Source organism: Mauremys mutica, chromosome 1 (genome assembly GCF_020497125.1).
Source record: "Mauremys mutica isolate MM-2020 ecotype Southern chromosome 1, ASM2049712v1, whole genome shotgun sequence".
Taxonomy (NCBI): Eukaryota; Metazoa; Chordata; order Testudines; family Geoemydidae; genus Mauremys; species Mauremys mutica.
The window spans coordinates 119,218,698-119,234,364 of record NC_059072.1 but is presented as its reverse complement, the minus strand read 5'-3'; the positions used below and the strand labels follow the sequence as shown (position 1 = coordinate 119,234,364).

At 42.3% G+C, this 15,667-nt stretch overlaps 1 protein-coding gene across 2 annotated transcripts in view; it reads right to left on the bottom strand.

Annotated features, from left to right (window-relative positions):
- LOC123343844 (solute carrier organic anion transporter family member 1C1-like) overlaps positions 1 to 15,290 on the bottom strand; it is a 47,661-nt gene extending 32,371 nt beyond the window's left edge. The window contains exons 1-7 of one of the 2 annotated variants that reach the window (XM_044979292.1): positions 15,162 to 15,290; positions 9,864 to 10,005; positions 8,154 to 8,286; positions 7,353 to 7,474; positions 4,752 to 4,898; positions 3,484 to 3,582; positions 1,787 to 2,032 (exon numbers count right to left, since the gene is read on the bottom strand). In XM_044979292.1, the coding sequence (XP_044835227.1) occupies positions 1,787 to 2,032; positions 3,484 to 3,582; positions 4,752 to 4,898; positions 7,353 to 7,474; positions 8,154 to 8,286; positions 9,864 to 10,005; positions 15,162 to 15,290 (1,018 nt within the window). The remainder of the gene's footprint in view (positions 1 to 1,786; positions 2,033 to 3,483; positions 3,583 to 4,751; positions 4,899 to 7,352; positions 7,475 to 8,153; positions 8,287 to 9,863; positions 10,006 to 15,161) is intronic. The other variant, XM_044979303.1, reaches the window with a different exon arrangement.
- Positions 15,291 to 15,667: the final 377 nt, after the last annotated feature.

Below are 15,667 nucleotides of genomic sequence, written 5' to 3'. Positions count from 1 at the left end.
ATACAAAATGATGGATTCTAAATTAGCTGTTACCACTGAAGAAAGATCTTGGAGTCGTGGATAGTTCTCTGAAAACATCTGTTCAATATGCAGCAGCAGTCACAAAAGCTAACAGAGTGTTAGGAACCATTAGGAAAAGAATAGATAGTAAGACAAAAAAGTATCATAATGCCTCTATATAAATCCATGGTATGCCCACACCTTGAATACCACATGCAGTTCTGGTCACCCCATCTCAAAAAAGATACATTAGAACTGAAAAAAGTACAGAGATGGGCAACAAAAATTATTGTGGATATGGAACAGCTTCTGTATGAGGAGAAATTAAAAAAACTGGGACTTTTCAGCTTAGAAATGAGACTACTAAGGGCGGGGATATGACAGAGGTCTATAAAATCATGACTGGTGTGGAGAAAGTAAATAAGGAAGTGTTATTTACTCTTTCACGTAACACAAGAACTAGGGGTCACCCAATGAAATTAATAGGCAGCAGATTTAAAACACACAAATGGAAGTACTTCTTCCAAATAACGCACAGTCGACCTGTGGAACTCTTTACCAGAGGCCTAAACCACAACAGGGTTCAAAAAAGAACTAGACCTATTAGCCAAGATGGTCAGGGATCCACCCCACACTGTGTGTTCCCCTTGCCTCTATTTGCCAGAAGCTGGGAATGGGCGACAGGGGATGGATCACTTGATGATTGCCTGTTCTGTTCATTCCCTCTGAAGCATCTGGCATTGGCCACTGACAGAACACAGGATACTGGGCTAGATGAACCATTGATCTGACCCAGTATGGCCGTTCTTCTGTCATCTTTTGAGGCACGTTGGAAATACCACACAAAAACCCTTTTTTGTGATATTTTTATGTTTCCAGCAAAACATAGGCATGGCAATTAATAAAAAAAAATATTTACTTTCAGGCTTGCATTAAATTTCTCTCTTTCTCTCTTTTTTCTCCTTCCTGTCACAAAGAAAGGGATTTAATTCAGGCTTTAGCCAAAGTTGATTATATCCTTGGCTTGTTCATGACCTCAGTGTAAATGAGTGGAACTCATTATAACGCATGAATGTTGTGTGCATCCACTAAATAAAGAACCACCACAATTTTTCTTTCATTAGGTAGCCAAAATCCTGTAACATTCCCAGGTTTATTTCACTTTGATCCAAAATCCCAGGTGTTGCTAGTGAATAACTTGCCAACTTGCTGACGTAAAATTCTCAGAAGGGCACTAGCTATAGTGAAATAGTGTGGCTTGGTCTTATAAATAAAATATTTTTATTTCCTGCTTCCATATAAGCAGATGCCATAACTTTGCCTTTTCCTGCATTTTGTTCAGCCTAGGCGTGCTTGTGTGAGTAGAAGCCAATTATTTTCCCATTCGTTTTTCTGAACATAGTGCTTTCAATGAACCTCAAGATTTTACAGCAGGGGTTTGCAAACTTTCTGTAGTTTTGGCTATTTTTTGAGAGTGGGGGGGTTTATAGGTCCCCTTTCTATTGGGTTTTTTTAAACATACATCTTTTACAGGGAAAGATCTATAGCCTTTTTGCAAATTCTCCCCCAACAGCCTCATGGATCACTTCAGGGTCACAAACCCAGCTGGAGAAACTGTGCTGTAGGAGATGAGGGGCTAGGAAGCAATTAGAGAGCCCCTTTTGTTCATATTGCTAATCCCATGGTGCCACTTAGCCAAAATCAACTCTGGGCCTTTAAACAGAGGTCAAGCCTGAAAGGTAAGGTATAAAACTAAACAGTTATAAAACAAACTGTGTTTACTTGCCTTTCGCCATTTCAAGTATCTTTACTTGCTGTTCATAAGATCTGTGATGCTCCCTGTTATCTTCAATAATGAACTTTGACTGCTCAGAGGAGGTACTGGAATCCTTTCTGCTTTCTGGTCTTGGCAGGTGCTTTGGTAAGAACCAGAATGGGATGGCAGCCAGAACACTTAACACACCTGCTATTAAATAACCAAGCCACCAAGCTCCTACCCATCGGGCATCATTGTGAGTTATTGTTATACTGTCTGTGGTACAGGGGGGGAAGAGGGACATATTTGCATATTTAGTGAAAGTTTGTTAAGAGCAAAGCAAATTTTGGAGGGTACCTCTCCCAGCAGAGATTCTTATTTCTTCAACAGAGCCCTAGATCTTTTTTTCCATAATCACCATCCCCACCCACATCCAATACTTTTCTGGCAGCTGTGGAGTACACACCCCCTTTAGAAACTATCTACACTGTTCCTTAAGTGGTCGGAAAGGTTGCCATTGAGGCATATAACCATGATACTGCCACATCTCCCATGCAGACTGGAAGTTTTTCTTTTGAGTTCTCATATTTCTGTATAACTTGTGATTTGGGTTAAATGTAATCAGCATTTATATCACATCAAAATGCCAATTGTATTTTCTCCAGCACTGACACAAATAAAATCTATCTACCTGTAGGGTTTAAAAATAGATAATTGTGCCACATGTTTCTATCAATGTTTCATATTCAAACTCTGATTCTGTTCATGACACGTGCTAAGCAACGTCCTATTAAGTCAATAAGAGTCGAAGGGGCAAGTGTTCGGCAGTTCACAAGATCAATCCAACTGATTAGAGCATCATTTTATCAGTACAATGGATTTCAAAAATACAGCAATAACAGAGTTATTTATGCATTGCCATTTACCCCTGTCCCAGTACAGTCAGGGCAAGGAATTCAAAACATTCACTAAAAGAGTCATTTTAAGGATGGTCAAAAATTTCCATCCAAACTTTTTTCAGATGGAAAACTTGGTGGGGGGAAGAGGGGAGGTTGACGAAACAAAAAAATTAAGCTTACCATAAAAAAAAAAGTCAGAAAACAAAAAACCTGAACCATTGTCAAAAAAAAAAAAAAAAAAAAAAAAAAAAAAGGAAGAAGGTTTTGACCAAAAATTTTCAGTTTCTCTGTTTTGTTTTTTTGGTTGGTTGGTTTTGGGTTTGTTTGTTTTTTTCAGAAAAAAGTAAAAAATTATCTTTGGGGAGGGGAGAATAAACAACATTTTCCAGCCAGCTCTAATTATATGACCTATTTCTGGGTCAGATTCTGCCATCCTTATTCATGTTGAGAAGTACTTTACACCTCATTCAGTCCCTTTCTTATACTCTAGGCATTCAGTCTCTACAAACAACATCCAAAATCCCATTACTTAAGAAAACATGCATGCAGAATATATCACTTTTTTTTGCTGACAGGTTTTGCTGAATTCAAGGGATTGTATTTTAATGTCTTTTATTTAATTTAAGCAATATTATGATGGGGGAAAAGAGAATTCTTCTTATGCTGGAAATAATTTTTCAGTTTAAAACCTTCCAAAGCCAACTACCCTCAAGCCTTTAATTTAACCTGCCTTTTTATATCCCCCATATCATTTACTTTGAAGGATTTGGAACTTTTCAATGCAACACATAGAATAAACAATTTTTAAAAATGATTTTTCTGACTTACCCAAGTCTACAAAGCCAATGTCAACATATAGTTTGGCACAGAGGGATCCTAAAAGAAAACCAAATATTGGGCCTATAATTGCAACTGTCTGTACACACCCTGCAAAAAAACACAAGGAAATTGTCATTCTTCTGCCTTAAATGACTCTGTTTTCATACATTGTCATGCTCTGTTCTTGTGTACAGTATCAGTGAAAAGTGATCTGTATTTTAACATGCAGGACCAAATTCTGCTTTCACGCACATTGGTGAAAATCCAAAATAATCTAATTCTTATTCCCAGACAATGGAATTGCTCCAGACTAGCACCATTGTATCAAAAGGCAAAAATTGGCTCATTGCATCAAAATTTCACTTTTGGTTTTTTTGCTGTCACCTAATTAACAGACCAAATTCAGCCTGGAATAAGTGAATTCATGGAAGTTTGTGGTCCAAATTCAGAAGTGCCACCAACAGGGTTGCAAATTATGTATAAGGTGGTCAGAAAATGTGTGTACATTAACCAATGTATTTTATTAGTGATGGACAAACCTCAAAAAGGTTCAGCACGTCACATTGGATTAAGTTCAGATGTTTTTTGTTAGGCTCTTATCCAACCTACACACATCTTTTGAGTTTTCAAAATTGATCTGGAAATCTTGCAAGAACAAATTTTTCCATAAAGTTTCTGGTAGATCTCACTTCTAACCAGACTAGAAATACTTAAAAAAAAAAAAAGTTTCTAGTGATAAAAACCTTTCAGATGGTATTTCAGCTTAACATACAGGTATCGTCACACACGAAACACAATAGGGAAAAAGTTCTTTTAAGTATTTCGACCCTCAACATATGACTGTTCTGATTCAGTTTGGAGGGAAGATTCCAAGTTCTGATTCTGTTCATAATAGTTTATCTGTGCTTAATTTAAATTCCATGTTACATTTTAAGCACCAAATAAATCTATGCTATATAAATTTCTATTCCCCTCCAGAGAACTGAGTGTGTGATCCACTAATCCACATGCAGAAGATTTAATAAGATTAAGGTAGCAACAGGCCAAATTATCTTCTCAGTGAAGATAATGGGACTGCACTGGTGTAATCAAGAGTGGAATTTGGCCCCTAAAATGCACACAGCTTTTAAATAAAACCTTGGAAATTTTAAACCATGCAAGCAAAATAATCAGGACAAGTTAATTTAATGTCACTCATTCTGCTACTGAAAACAACTCAATTTATGTCTTGTGAAAAATGAGACGTTAGGATCAAGTAATTTGATTCATTATTTTACCAATGTAGAAAGCAGCACTCTCTTCACTGGCATAATCGTCAATATACGTAATTCCCAAAGGCTGGATAGGAGTCTCCCCTATCCCACGCAAAAGATTCCCAAGCAAAACATAGATCCACATGGACGATTCAACTTCTTTTTCACATCCTGGATACAGAGAGAGAGAGAGAGGGTAAAACAAGACATTGTTTGTGACATTTTGACATTGAACACACAGGGCTCAGCTCTGTCCTTAGATGTACAGGTACATTTCCTGTTGGCACCTGTGTAATTGGGAGGAGGAACTGAGCCCACAGGTTTATTGCAAAGATAAAAGAACACTCCCAAGACCAGTCGGTGGAATGGAATTTTAAACCACTTCTGTGCTGTTTTATGCACCAGATTCAGTGCCTGTGCTGTAGCACACACCTCATGCATTTCATTCAAACAGCTAAAATTCTGTAGCATTGTGAGCAGAGGTGAAAGGAACTCTAATGGTTCTCTTTAAGTCATACAGGCAAATATCAATAGGGCCCCTATTGGCTATAGAATCTATATTTTCCTCAGTGCCACACAGGTAACAGGTTATTTCAATTCCTAGATGGTGCCAATGCACTGACAAAGACCAGGCTTTATTTTATGTTTTGGACCAATACATGTGCATCTATACCCAAAAAATAAATAAATCACAACACCAAACCTCAGCAGAAATAAGAAACACAGAGATTTCCGTTGTTCATTGAATGTTGAGGTATTTGAGTTTATTGAGATTCCTGAAGAACCTGCACACACGGCTTTATGGCAGTCATCCCACCTAGCAGGGCACCTGTGAAACTGATGCTCCTGTACTTTCACTAGTACATCACAGCACCAAGCAGCTGTAAAACCAGCAGATCTATCCCACTCAGAATTCACAATTATGGGGGAAATGCTCAGATGGTGTATAGCACTTCCACCCCTGCAATCCTTACCATTCTCCTATATTGAGGGTATCTCAGGGTGTTCCCAAGACCCAGCTATCCCTACCTTGGTTGGACAGCTCCTTTGGGCCACAGGCAGCTGGAAATAAGCATTTCTCAGGCTGTTTCAATTTATGCCAGGTATCTTACTAGCCTCTGAATGGTCCCAGGATTGGGGGAATTAAAAGATGGCATTAAAGAAGGTTCAGCTATGTTTCTAGTATAAAAAGTAGCAGATATGAAACAAAGATAATTGCCTTTTGTGACAGACCCAGGCCAGTGGGGTACAGGAGTCTGGTAGAGGGCAAATATACCGGTCACTGGATGAGTAGTTTTCTGTTCCCTGAGTGACCAGAGCAGGGGCTGCACTAGAGTAATCAGGAAACTGCTAGAACCAATTAAGGCAGACAGGCTGATTAGAACACCTGCAGCCAATCAAGGCAGGCTAATCAGGGCACCTGGGTTTAAAAAGGAGCTCACTCCAGTCAGGGAGGGGGGAGCCAGAGGAGAGGAAATGCGTGTGAGGAACTGGGAGCAAGAGGCGCAAGGAGTTGAGAGTGAGAGGGTGTGCTGCTGGAGGACTAAGGAGCACAAGCGTTATCAGACACCAGGAGGAAGGTCCTGTGGGGAGGATAAAGGTGTTTGGAGGAGGTCATGGGGAAGTAGCCCAGGGAGTTGTAGCTGTCATGCAGCTGTTACAGGAGGCACTATAGAAAGCTGCAATCCACAGGGCCCTGGGCTGGAACCCGGAGTAGAAGGCGGGCCCGGGTTCCCCCCAAACCTCCCAACTCCTGATCAGACACGGGAGGAGTTGACCCAGACTATGGGTTCCACCAGAGGGGAAGATCACTGAGGTGAGCAAATCTGCCAAATAAGCACAGGACCCACCAAGGTAGAGGAGGAACTTTGTCACACTTTACATGGTTGCTTGGGATATATCTTGTTTTTTATATTTTATTTATTTATATATATATAAATTTTAAGTATTAATATATATAAAAAACACACAAACTATGTTAAAAGAGCATTATTAAGGTCATAAAGTCAGTGCTCAAAACTTAAGAAATGCCAGAATTAAGGTTGCTTATGCAACCTTACTTTGGCCCCCTAGAGCATGTTGCATTATGATACAGTCTTGAATTACATGATCACATACTATTTATTTTTTTACACAGGGCCTCTGCCTCATTGGGTGCACAGGATGGATGGTGTTCACTTAAGGAGCAGCTATTTAATATTGTTTTCTCTCTGTTGTTCAATGTGTGGCAAGATGAAGCTATTTTGGGGATGAATCAGGATTGTGCAATGAAGGAGGCTGTTGTCCGTGGCACCCCACTGCTTCACTTGTTGCAGAAGCAAAAAGGTGCATAGTGAATGAGGCAGGGGATACACAGTGAAAGAAGAGAAGGGGTCCTATTGTTACAGCAGTTGAATGCTGCCCTGGGGAACTGGATTCCATCCCTGCCTCTGCCACAGAGTTTGCAATGTAAATGTGATGCTGGGCAAGTCACTAAACCAGAATTTCAGCTCAAATAGTTAAAGTTTGGCAACAGAAAACAGGGTCTTATAATGTGATGTATTGGGCAAGCTTCATAATAGCCAGTACTACCAGACCCAACTACATACATACACGATATTTTTTTAAAAAATGGAATATTCTTACCTGCATTTATTTTGGCTTGAGACCTTTCTAAGACTGAGAGTGGTATTTGGTTTTTATCCTGTAGACATGGGGAGATGCTGACAGTAGAATTGGTGGAGGAAGAAAATATCTCATACCTATAGCTGTGTAAAAAAACGACATCTTTACTCTTCCTCCCCCTTACAATATATTACAACAAAAAAATTCATTGTATCCTCACTGAAGATATGCATGTACCAAAGCACTTAAATGAAGTCTCAGGTGCATCTGATTAAGGCGATCCCAACAAGCTGCATGGATTACAGGTTATACGTAACATGATTGAGAGGGGTTAGATAAGTAAATGTATGTTGTAAGAATATTGTACTGTATGAAGTGTGCATGTGACCACATCCCAGAAGACCACCTGGTATTCTGAGTCCCAAATCTGGTCTAGTGTAGAATACAAAATAGTGGGAGGATCTTCTGGGTCCTACATAGTTCTTTCCTGCTCACTATTTTCTGTTTTTATTTGTCACTTTATCATAGATGTCTCCAATGGGCTTTAAATCATGCCCAGAAAGGGCTTACAAACATCAACTAATCAGAAATGAATTTCAAATGTGCATGGATATTAATGGAATATTTTTCTATTATTTGCTCAACGATAGTAATAAATAATCCATTTGTAATAAACAATTAAATAGTAACCATATTACTCTCTGTTCCCATCAGCACTTCCACAATCAGTGTCTGTGGTTTAAATAGGTTCATGGGCAAAAGGTAAGTTCTGTGCTAATGCATTTCTTTCTGAACTGAAAGAACAGATTGCTTTGCACTTACCGTCCCATAAAGAATTGGGGCATCGCAATTAGAAAGGTTCCAGCTGACATTATTAGGCAACCAACTCCGATTATCTTTGGCCTATGAAGTTTCGCTCCAAAGTAGCTTACAAGAATTATGATTAGGAGATTCCCTTTGAAAAATACAAAAAGGTAACTTGGATTTACAACATTTTCATAAGTGAACTACACGCTAAACCAGTCATTCCCAAATTGTGGCCTAACACTTGTTGGGGGTCCACAGAAAGATGGCTGCTCACATGGTCGTAGGTCTCCTCCTTGTTTCCAAATAGTTGTGCAAGTGTCCAGGATCAGTTAGGAAGAACATGGGCACCTATAGAAGCAGCTGGAAGCGAGGACCTAGGCAGATGGCAGCCACTAGACAGAGAGGTGGAATGTCAAGCGGGGGGGAGGGAATGAGGCAGCCAAGTAATAGGACTTTGGGTACCTTAGCCAATATTATATTCCCAGGAGTGCTAAAATGCCACAACACACTAAACTGGAAGAATTTTGACATAAGTCCAAAGGTTTGATGGTAACTTTACATGATGTCATGCAAGAGATCTCAGTGCAGGAGTACCCTTGATCCATTGACCAATGGAGGCAATATAGGATTTGATCTTTGTATTCACGCTGTTTACCAAGTCACAGAGCTATCCTGGCTGGATTACACAGGAAGGGATCTCGCAGTGACAACGCCAGGGGAGAGAGGGCTGAACACAGCAGTAGACAAAAGACAATACTTTTCTTATGCAAACACCAGTGCCAAACCCTTTTAACACTGCTTCAAGGTAACCAATAACCTCCATGGTACATGTCTCTGGCTGGGCTTGCCTAAGGAAAGAATAATACATGGTCTGATGTATGCAGATCCCTTACCACAGCACTTAATTACAGAGATGCCCCCCTGGAATTTTTCCCTATGGTACACACCATCAGTACCTGTGGAGCCAACCCTCTGTAGCTGCTGGCCCCAGCTTTCCAGACCCCAAGTCTTTGCTAGGCTCAGCCTCTGCCTCCCAGCCTGGCTTGCCCAGGTGCAGCATCACACCCCCATCCCTGAGAGGGGGACAGGATGAGGCTGGGCAGACTCCTTGTGGGAAGCCGTGTTGTAGGACCTGCCTCATTATGCAGCAGCCACAAGGCGGAGCAGCACTGGCCTCCCCCTGCCCAATGTGCTCACTCCGGTTTGGCCCCGCAGCCCCTCCGTCATGACAGAGGGAGTGTAGGACCAAACCTGAACGGGCAGTGGGGCAGCTGTTAGCGCTGCCCCTCCTCACCACTGCCAGTAGTACATTCTGTGCATACAACTGAGGGCACCACTGCTGAATTACATGGATAAATGAAATGTCTGCAGCTCAGGCCACGCTATGGGTGAATCAGGCTCTGCCGCAACCCTGCATTGTGCTATCTAGGGGAGTAGTCTATACCTTGGCCATCACATTTCTCTCATGCTGGTTCAGACAAACAGTGCTAACAAGAACCATCTCTAAAGCAGCAGTCACCACCACAGTTTCAATCATTACATGATCAGGGCCATGTTAAGCACAGTCTCATCACTGTCACACCAAATGTAAACACATATTAAACGCCACATTTGCTCTTGCCAGATGGATCTCATTTAACTTCAATAGGCCTATGAGATTTGTACGATCATTTGCCACAATGACAGGTGGCATTAGTTTTGTCTGAAAATGAAAGCACCACATACCAATTTCAAAGCTGCCGTCAATAACACCAACCAAAGAAGAAGGGATATCGAATCTTCTTTCTATTTGGGTGATGGTACTTTTTAGATAACTTCCTGACAATGCTTTAGCGAAGTAGACAAAGGATAATGCGCCAAGAAATATCTGTGAGAGAAGTCGATGGTAATTAAGATCATACTATAACAAATATTTTGTTGTATTAATTGAATTAAATGATTTTTTTAAAAATATATATACTTTTATTATTAATTATTATTATAAGTGATTTTTCCTTGTGTTTGTGAAAGGTGCTGGATTGACAATCTTCTGTTTACCCGCAGCTCATGGACAGCAGCAGTTCAAATTTCCTTCACTGTCTGACAACACTGCTATTATCTCTAGCAGGAGACAACAAAATGAAAAAGCAAACCTTGTCTCTAGGGCTAGGCGGATAATTCAGCCTCCTGTAGAAGCAATTACTGTCAATTTTGATGGATTTTTTTTCATATGGACACTTATTCACTAGGGAATAGACAAGGGCTGCCCGGGGGGGGCTGTAAGTGGGGCAGGGGCAGGGTCCTTCAGAGGTGGGGGGTAAGTGGGGCCCCTGGAGCAGGGTCCTTCACTCGCTCCGGGGGCCCCGGAAAACTCTCACGGGGCCCGGGCCCCCGGAGCTTCTTCCGCTCCGGGTCTTTGGCAGCGGGGGGTCCTTCCACCCCGGGGCAGAAGGATCCCCCGCCGCCGAATTACCGCTGAAGCGGGACCTGCCACCAAAGTGCTGGGTCTTCAGCAGTAATTCGGTGGCAGGGGGACCCCGCCGCAGGTCATTGTGGCACTTTGGTGGCGGGACCTCCCGCCGCCGAATTGCTGCCAAATTGCTGCCAAAGCCGGGGGGGGTGGGGCCCTGCCGCCAAAGACCCCAGGCCCCCTGAATCCTCTGGGTGGCCCTGGAATAGAGTGACAGTAGCAACCCATTTCATATAGGGGACCAGCCATCCAATAACTTTAAAACCCTTATCCTGAAAGTTGTTCTTACTGAAGTCACTGGGACCCAGGACAGGAGAATCTCCTACTGTGGAGCAACTTGCAGAACAGGGGCTTTAAACAACCCAACCTGTCTTAACCAATAAGCCTGAGACAAAAGGTGCTGCATCCCTTTATCAATCTCCAGAGCCATCCTCAAACCTTCATTTTAAAATTCTTCATATGAAAAATGTCCTTTGTAGAATGATCCTTCCCCCATCAAATCTCCTGTCATATAGTAACTACAGCGTATATTTGTTTTTCTCTTATATCTGCGTGACGGGGTATATAAACCCCACACTGGGATAGAAGAGGGTTAAGGAGCAGTTCTAGGCCCAAGTGGTCCCATCCCACTGCACCTCCAGAGCCTGCTCCATCAGGATGAGGCGTTTAAAAGCAAGCCAGACAGCTCAGAAAGGGGACAGGGATAGCAAGTGGTGACACTATCTGAGAGTGCCCAAGTAAGGGTACAGTGGGAGCTGTTGCTGCAGAGAAGGGGGGTCCACAAGCAACAGGTACCCAAGGCCGCAGAAGAGGACCAGATTAAAGATCCTTAAGGAGTAAAGAACCCTGCACTCTAGCTTTTCTTGGATTGTTTGTGACAATATGACCATGCACTGAGCTGAGAAAGTAAATGGTAGGAAGTGGTCGAGGGAGGTAACATCAGAGAACGCCTGGGTGTTTGATATTACCGCCTCTCACAGAGCCCTGGGTCAGAGCCCTGCAGAGAGGGTGGGCCTGGGCTCCCCTACCAACCAGCAACAGGGGTGACATAACCCTTCTGCCTCCTTGAGGTAAGAGAGATAAAGACATTGTAAGCCCTGAAGTAAGGTTGTGAGGTCTTCAGGGGCCCGGAGCTGAGCCGAGCCAGAAACTCTTTCTGGGGGATGTTGCACTTCTACACTTTGTTAGACAAAAGGGGTGGACTTCAATAGAGACCTGGGCAGAGGAATGAGCTACTACCTGCCAGAAGAGAGACCACCACTGTGCTGGAGTGACAACCGGGATGGGGACATTAGAGATGGCGGAGATTTATGCCCTAGGGACCTAGCCATTACGTGGTACCATGAGTAAAGCCAGCCCTAACACAGACTAGATTTCTGTGTACTGTATCTGTTAAATGGAAACTCCCCACATCTCTTTTTGCACAGCTAGTTATTTTCAGTCGGATGCAACCAGCTCCAGAATAGAGTCAAACACTGTGTTCTTTCTAATGGAGGCCACATGTCGTTTTTTCACTCTCAAACAAAGGCTGTGCTGACTGCACGTATATGGCTTTTCTTTGTGTAGGAAAAAACCCATAGCAATGATGCACGTCACAATGTATAACACACACCAAGGGCCACACTCTCCCCCCGTGCTGTGCATTTATGACTATCCTGAGTGCAATTACACAAAACGGGGTAAATCAAGAGCTCCATAGGAACACTTCCCTCCTAGTACATAATTTGGTCTATTGATTGTAGACTTGGTATTAAAGTTTAATGCAAACTTCCGCATTGCACTTTCTAATTTCCCAGTGTCGCACTTGCATTACTTCCCAGCACGGGCTGCCACCCGCGGAAATCTCCCAAGTGCCTGCTATAATTTAAATAAAACTTTCCCCACTTTGTATGGTATGAACAGTATTGCCCACCAGGAGGGCTTTCAGAAAGCTTTCCAAGGAAAATAAGCATAACTGTCCTTTTCCTCTGTGTGCACGTTAATGACTTTGGATTTTATATAGTCATATAAAAACATGAATATTTTCAGGGGTAGATGATGTAATGAAAATAGGACTTCAAACCTCTTTGTTTTCAGACATATTTTGATGTCAGTTTTCTTAAATGTCTTGGAACTACCCAGTAGGGAACCTGACATCAGGAGGTAGCAAAAATGCTCCTGGATTACACTGGCAATGTGGAAATGCCCAGGATGTTCCATCCTTCTCCAGCTCACCTCCAAACATAGATCAAGTTGGGTGTTGACCTCACCATAAATCAGCTGGTGCTTTTTTTGGTAAGTAAACCTAAGTGCAAAGTTTGTGAAAGGCTGGCCGTTTACAAAACCAATTTGCTGAATCTCCTCATTATTCAAGTTTTCTAGAGGTTAACTGACCCAGCTTTCCAGGTCCGGAAGCATGATAGCAGCAAAATTTCCAAACTGGACTAATTGTTTCAGCTCTAATATTAGTGTATTTTGGAGGCAATAAGCTGATTCCTGAGTGGCTGAACTGTGACTGAAGGTTTATTCAATGAGGGAATCAGATTATTGTGGAGCAAACAGAGGGGCAATGATCTTATTGCTATTATAATGCAGGTTTAATTAATACCACTTGTTTTTAATTTCTCAGCAACAGTGGCCCAGTTTTCAGCCATCAGTGGATATCTGTGTGGTGATACATAAGACCAATGTAAATATTCAGGCGTTTATGTTGTCAAAATTGTCATTTTATTCTGTAAAAGATTACCAGAATCATTGTATCACAGAGCAGATTATCTGTTATGGGCTGTTATTTACAGGCCCCAATCTCATTGAAATCAATGGGACACTTTCTATGGATATTGGCTCAAATTGTAACTGGAAACAATGCACTGTAACAATGGAATACCAAAGGGAATAAAGAATGTGAAGGGGAGCAAGAATTAGGCAAAGCGAAAGATGTTCTGATTCAGATTGTGACTACATATACCTCAGTGAACTCAACTCACACCACAGCAGAAGCCAATCCCTGGAGTGCAGATTGCAAGAAAAGACCAGTTGCATGAAAAAGTAACTGATCTTCTACCGCCAGCTTGTGCAGGGCTAGATTTCCAGAGGGAGTGCTCTTCCAGAATGGTATTGTAATGTGAATGTGTTGTGACATTATCACATTGCAATGCTACATCACAAGTCTGAGGCTGCTGAAGTTGAACTCACAAGAGAGTGCTCTCATTCAAGCACAGCAATTTTGGGTGGGCTCAGAGTTTGATGAGAATCAAAAAAAAAACCACACACACGTTACTGTTGGCTTTCAGGGCTTTCTCATTCATAGTACCACAAATCAAAATTCATGTTTGTTCAATCACTAAAGTGTTCAAGATGGACGTAAAGTAGTAGGAATCATTTTTCAAATTCCAGAAACTTATATTACCAGGGCTGCCAATTTAAAAAAAAAAAAAAGACATTTACTGACCCCACACACTGGTACTACAAACATTTACTATTCCAGAGGTTCTCAAACCAGGACCAGATCTAGGCACCAGCAAACTAAGCACGTGCTTGGGGCGGCAAAATACCTAGAGCTGGCCCTGTCCCAAGCTGTGGTCCACGGACCACCAGTGGTCCATGAGCTCCATTCAGGTGGTCCGCGGATAGTTCCCTCTAAGGTGCATGCCTGGGCAGCTGCACACAAGAGAATGAAGGGCCACCCACCTAATTAGTGGAGCCGCACAGGTGTGGCTCCACTAATTAGGTGCCTGGACCCTGGCAAAGATGCACATGTAAGGTGAGGTGGTGGCCTTGGGGGGAATAAGGTGTAGGTGGGAGGGGGCAGGGGGGTGAGGGAGTGGGGGGAATTTGGGACGTGCAGGATTGCGGCAGCCAGAAAAAGAGGCAACTTTCCCCAGCTCCAGGGCTGTGGCTGCCAGGGAGAGACGGCTCTCCTTCCCAGCCCCAGCTCAGGCGCTGCTGTGGTGGGGGAAAGATCCCCCCACTCCTTCCCAGCCAGAGCTCAGGAGCTGCTGCAGTGGGGGAGAGAGGGAGAGACCCCCCCCCTCCTTCCTAGCCCCAGCTCAGGGGCTGCCACAGCAGGGGAGAGAAGGCACATCCACCTGATTAGAAAGGCAATACTACTGATATTAAAATATGAGTTGTGCGCTTTTATTTGTAGAACAAAAAAACCCATTCATTATTATTAAGGGTGTTTTTTTTATATAGCGCTTTTATCCAAAGCACTTTACAATAGTTAGATAACGGTACAAATGACATTTGGGAAGATCATCAAATGTTCCGCAAAAAAAAAAGTTTGAGAACCAGTGTACTATTCTATTGTTAACTCAGGGAAATACCATGGGCTGGTAACTGTGGGTAAATATTGGTTGTTAATAGTGGCTACTGAACACACATTACACGTGAGCCTGAACCATAGCCCCAGAGTTGAACATCCCCAAAAGTTAGGGAAATTTGAATCAGCGTCAGAACTTCATAAATTAGCTCCATCTATACCACTTTTTACACTGAACGGAAAAAGAGTAACATTCCAGGGGGGAAAAAACACCCAGCAACAAAACTTCAGCCATTCACTGGTCTGTGCTGTAAAATTCAGAGCTCTTCCTTACCTTTATACCTCCACAGCATGTTTGTTTCTCCTTGGAAGCAGAAGATTCAGATTTAGATGAAGACCTGTCAATTGGCAGGATTATGGTTTTTGAGAACAACTGAGCATTTTCTTTTGCTGAATTCTCCATAATAATATTCCCTGTTTCTAATCTAGAAGACACCAAGAACATTTTAAATGGGTAAATTAGGGGCTCAGCACATAACATTAAAACCTGCCAAACTGCTTCCTGTGCAGACAGCAATTACCAGTTTATAATCAAAACAGAAATGGGGAGTTAGAAGTTTACTTATGGAAATGTGCAATCAGATTACCTATACAAGTAAGATAAAATTACTATCATACACAATAAACCAACTGTGTTTTCATTCCCTATCTTAGAATATCAGGGTTGGAAAGGACCTTAAGAGGTCATCTAGTCCAACCCCCTGCAGGACCCATCCCCAGATTTTTTGCGCCAGTTCCCCAAATGGCCCCCTCAAGGATTGAACTCATAACCCTGGGTTT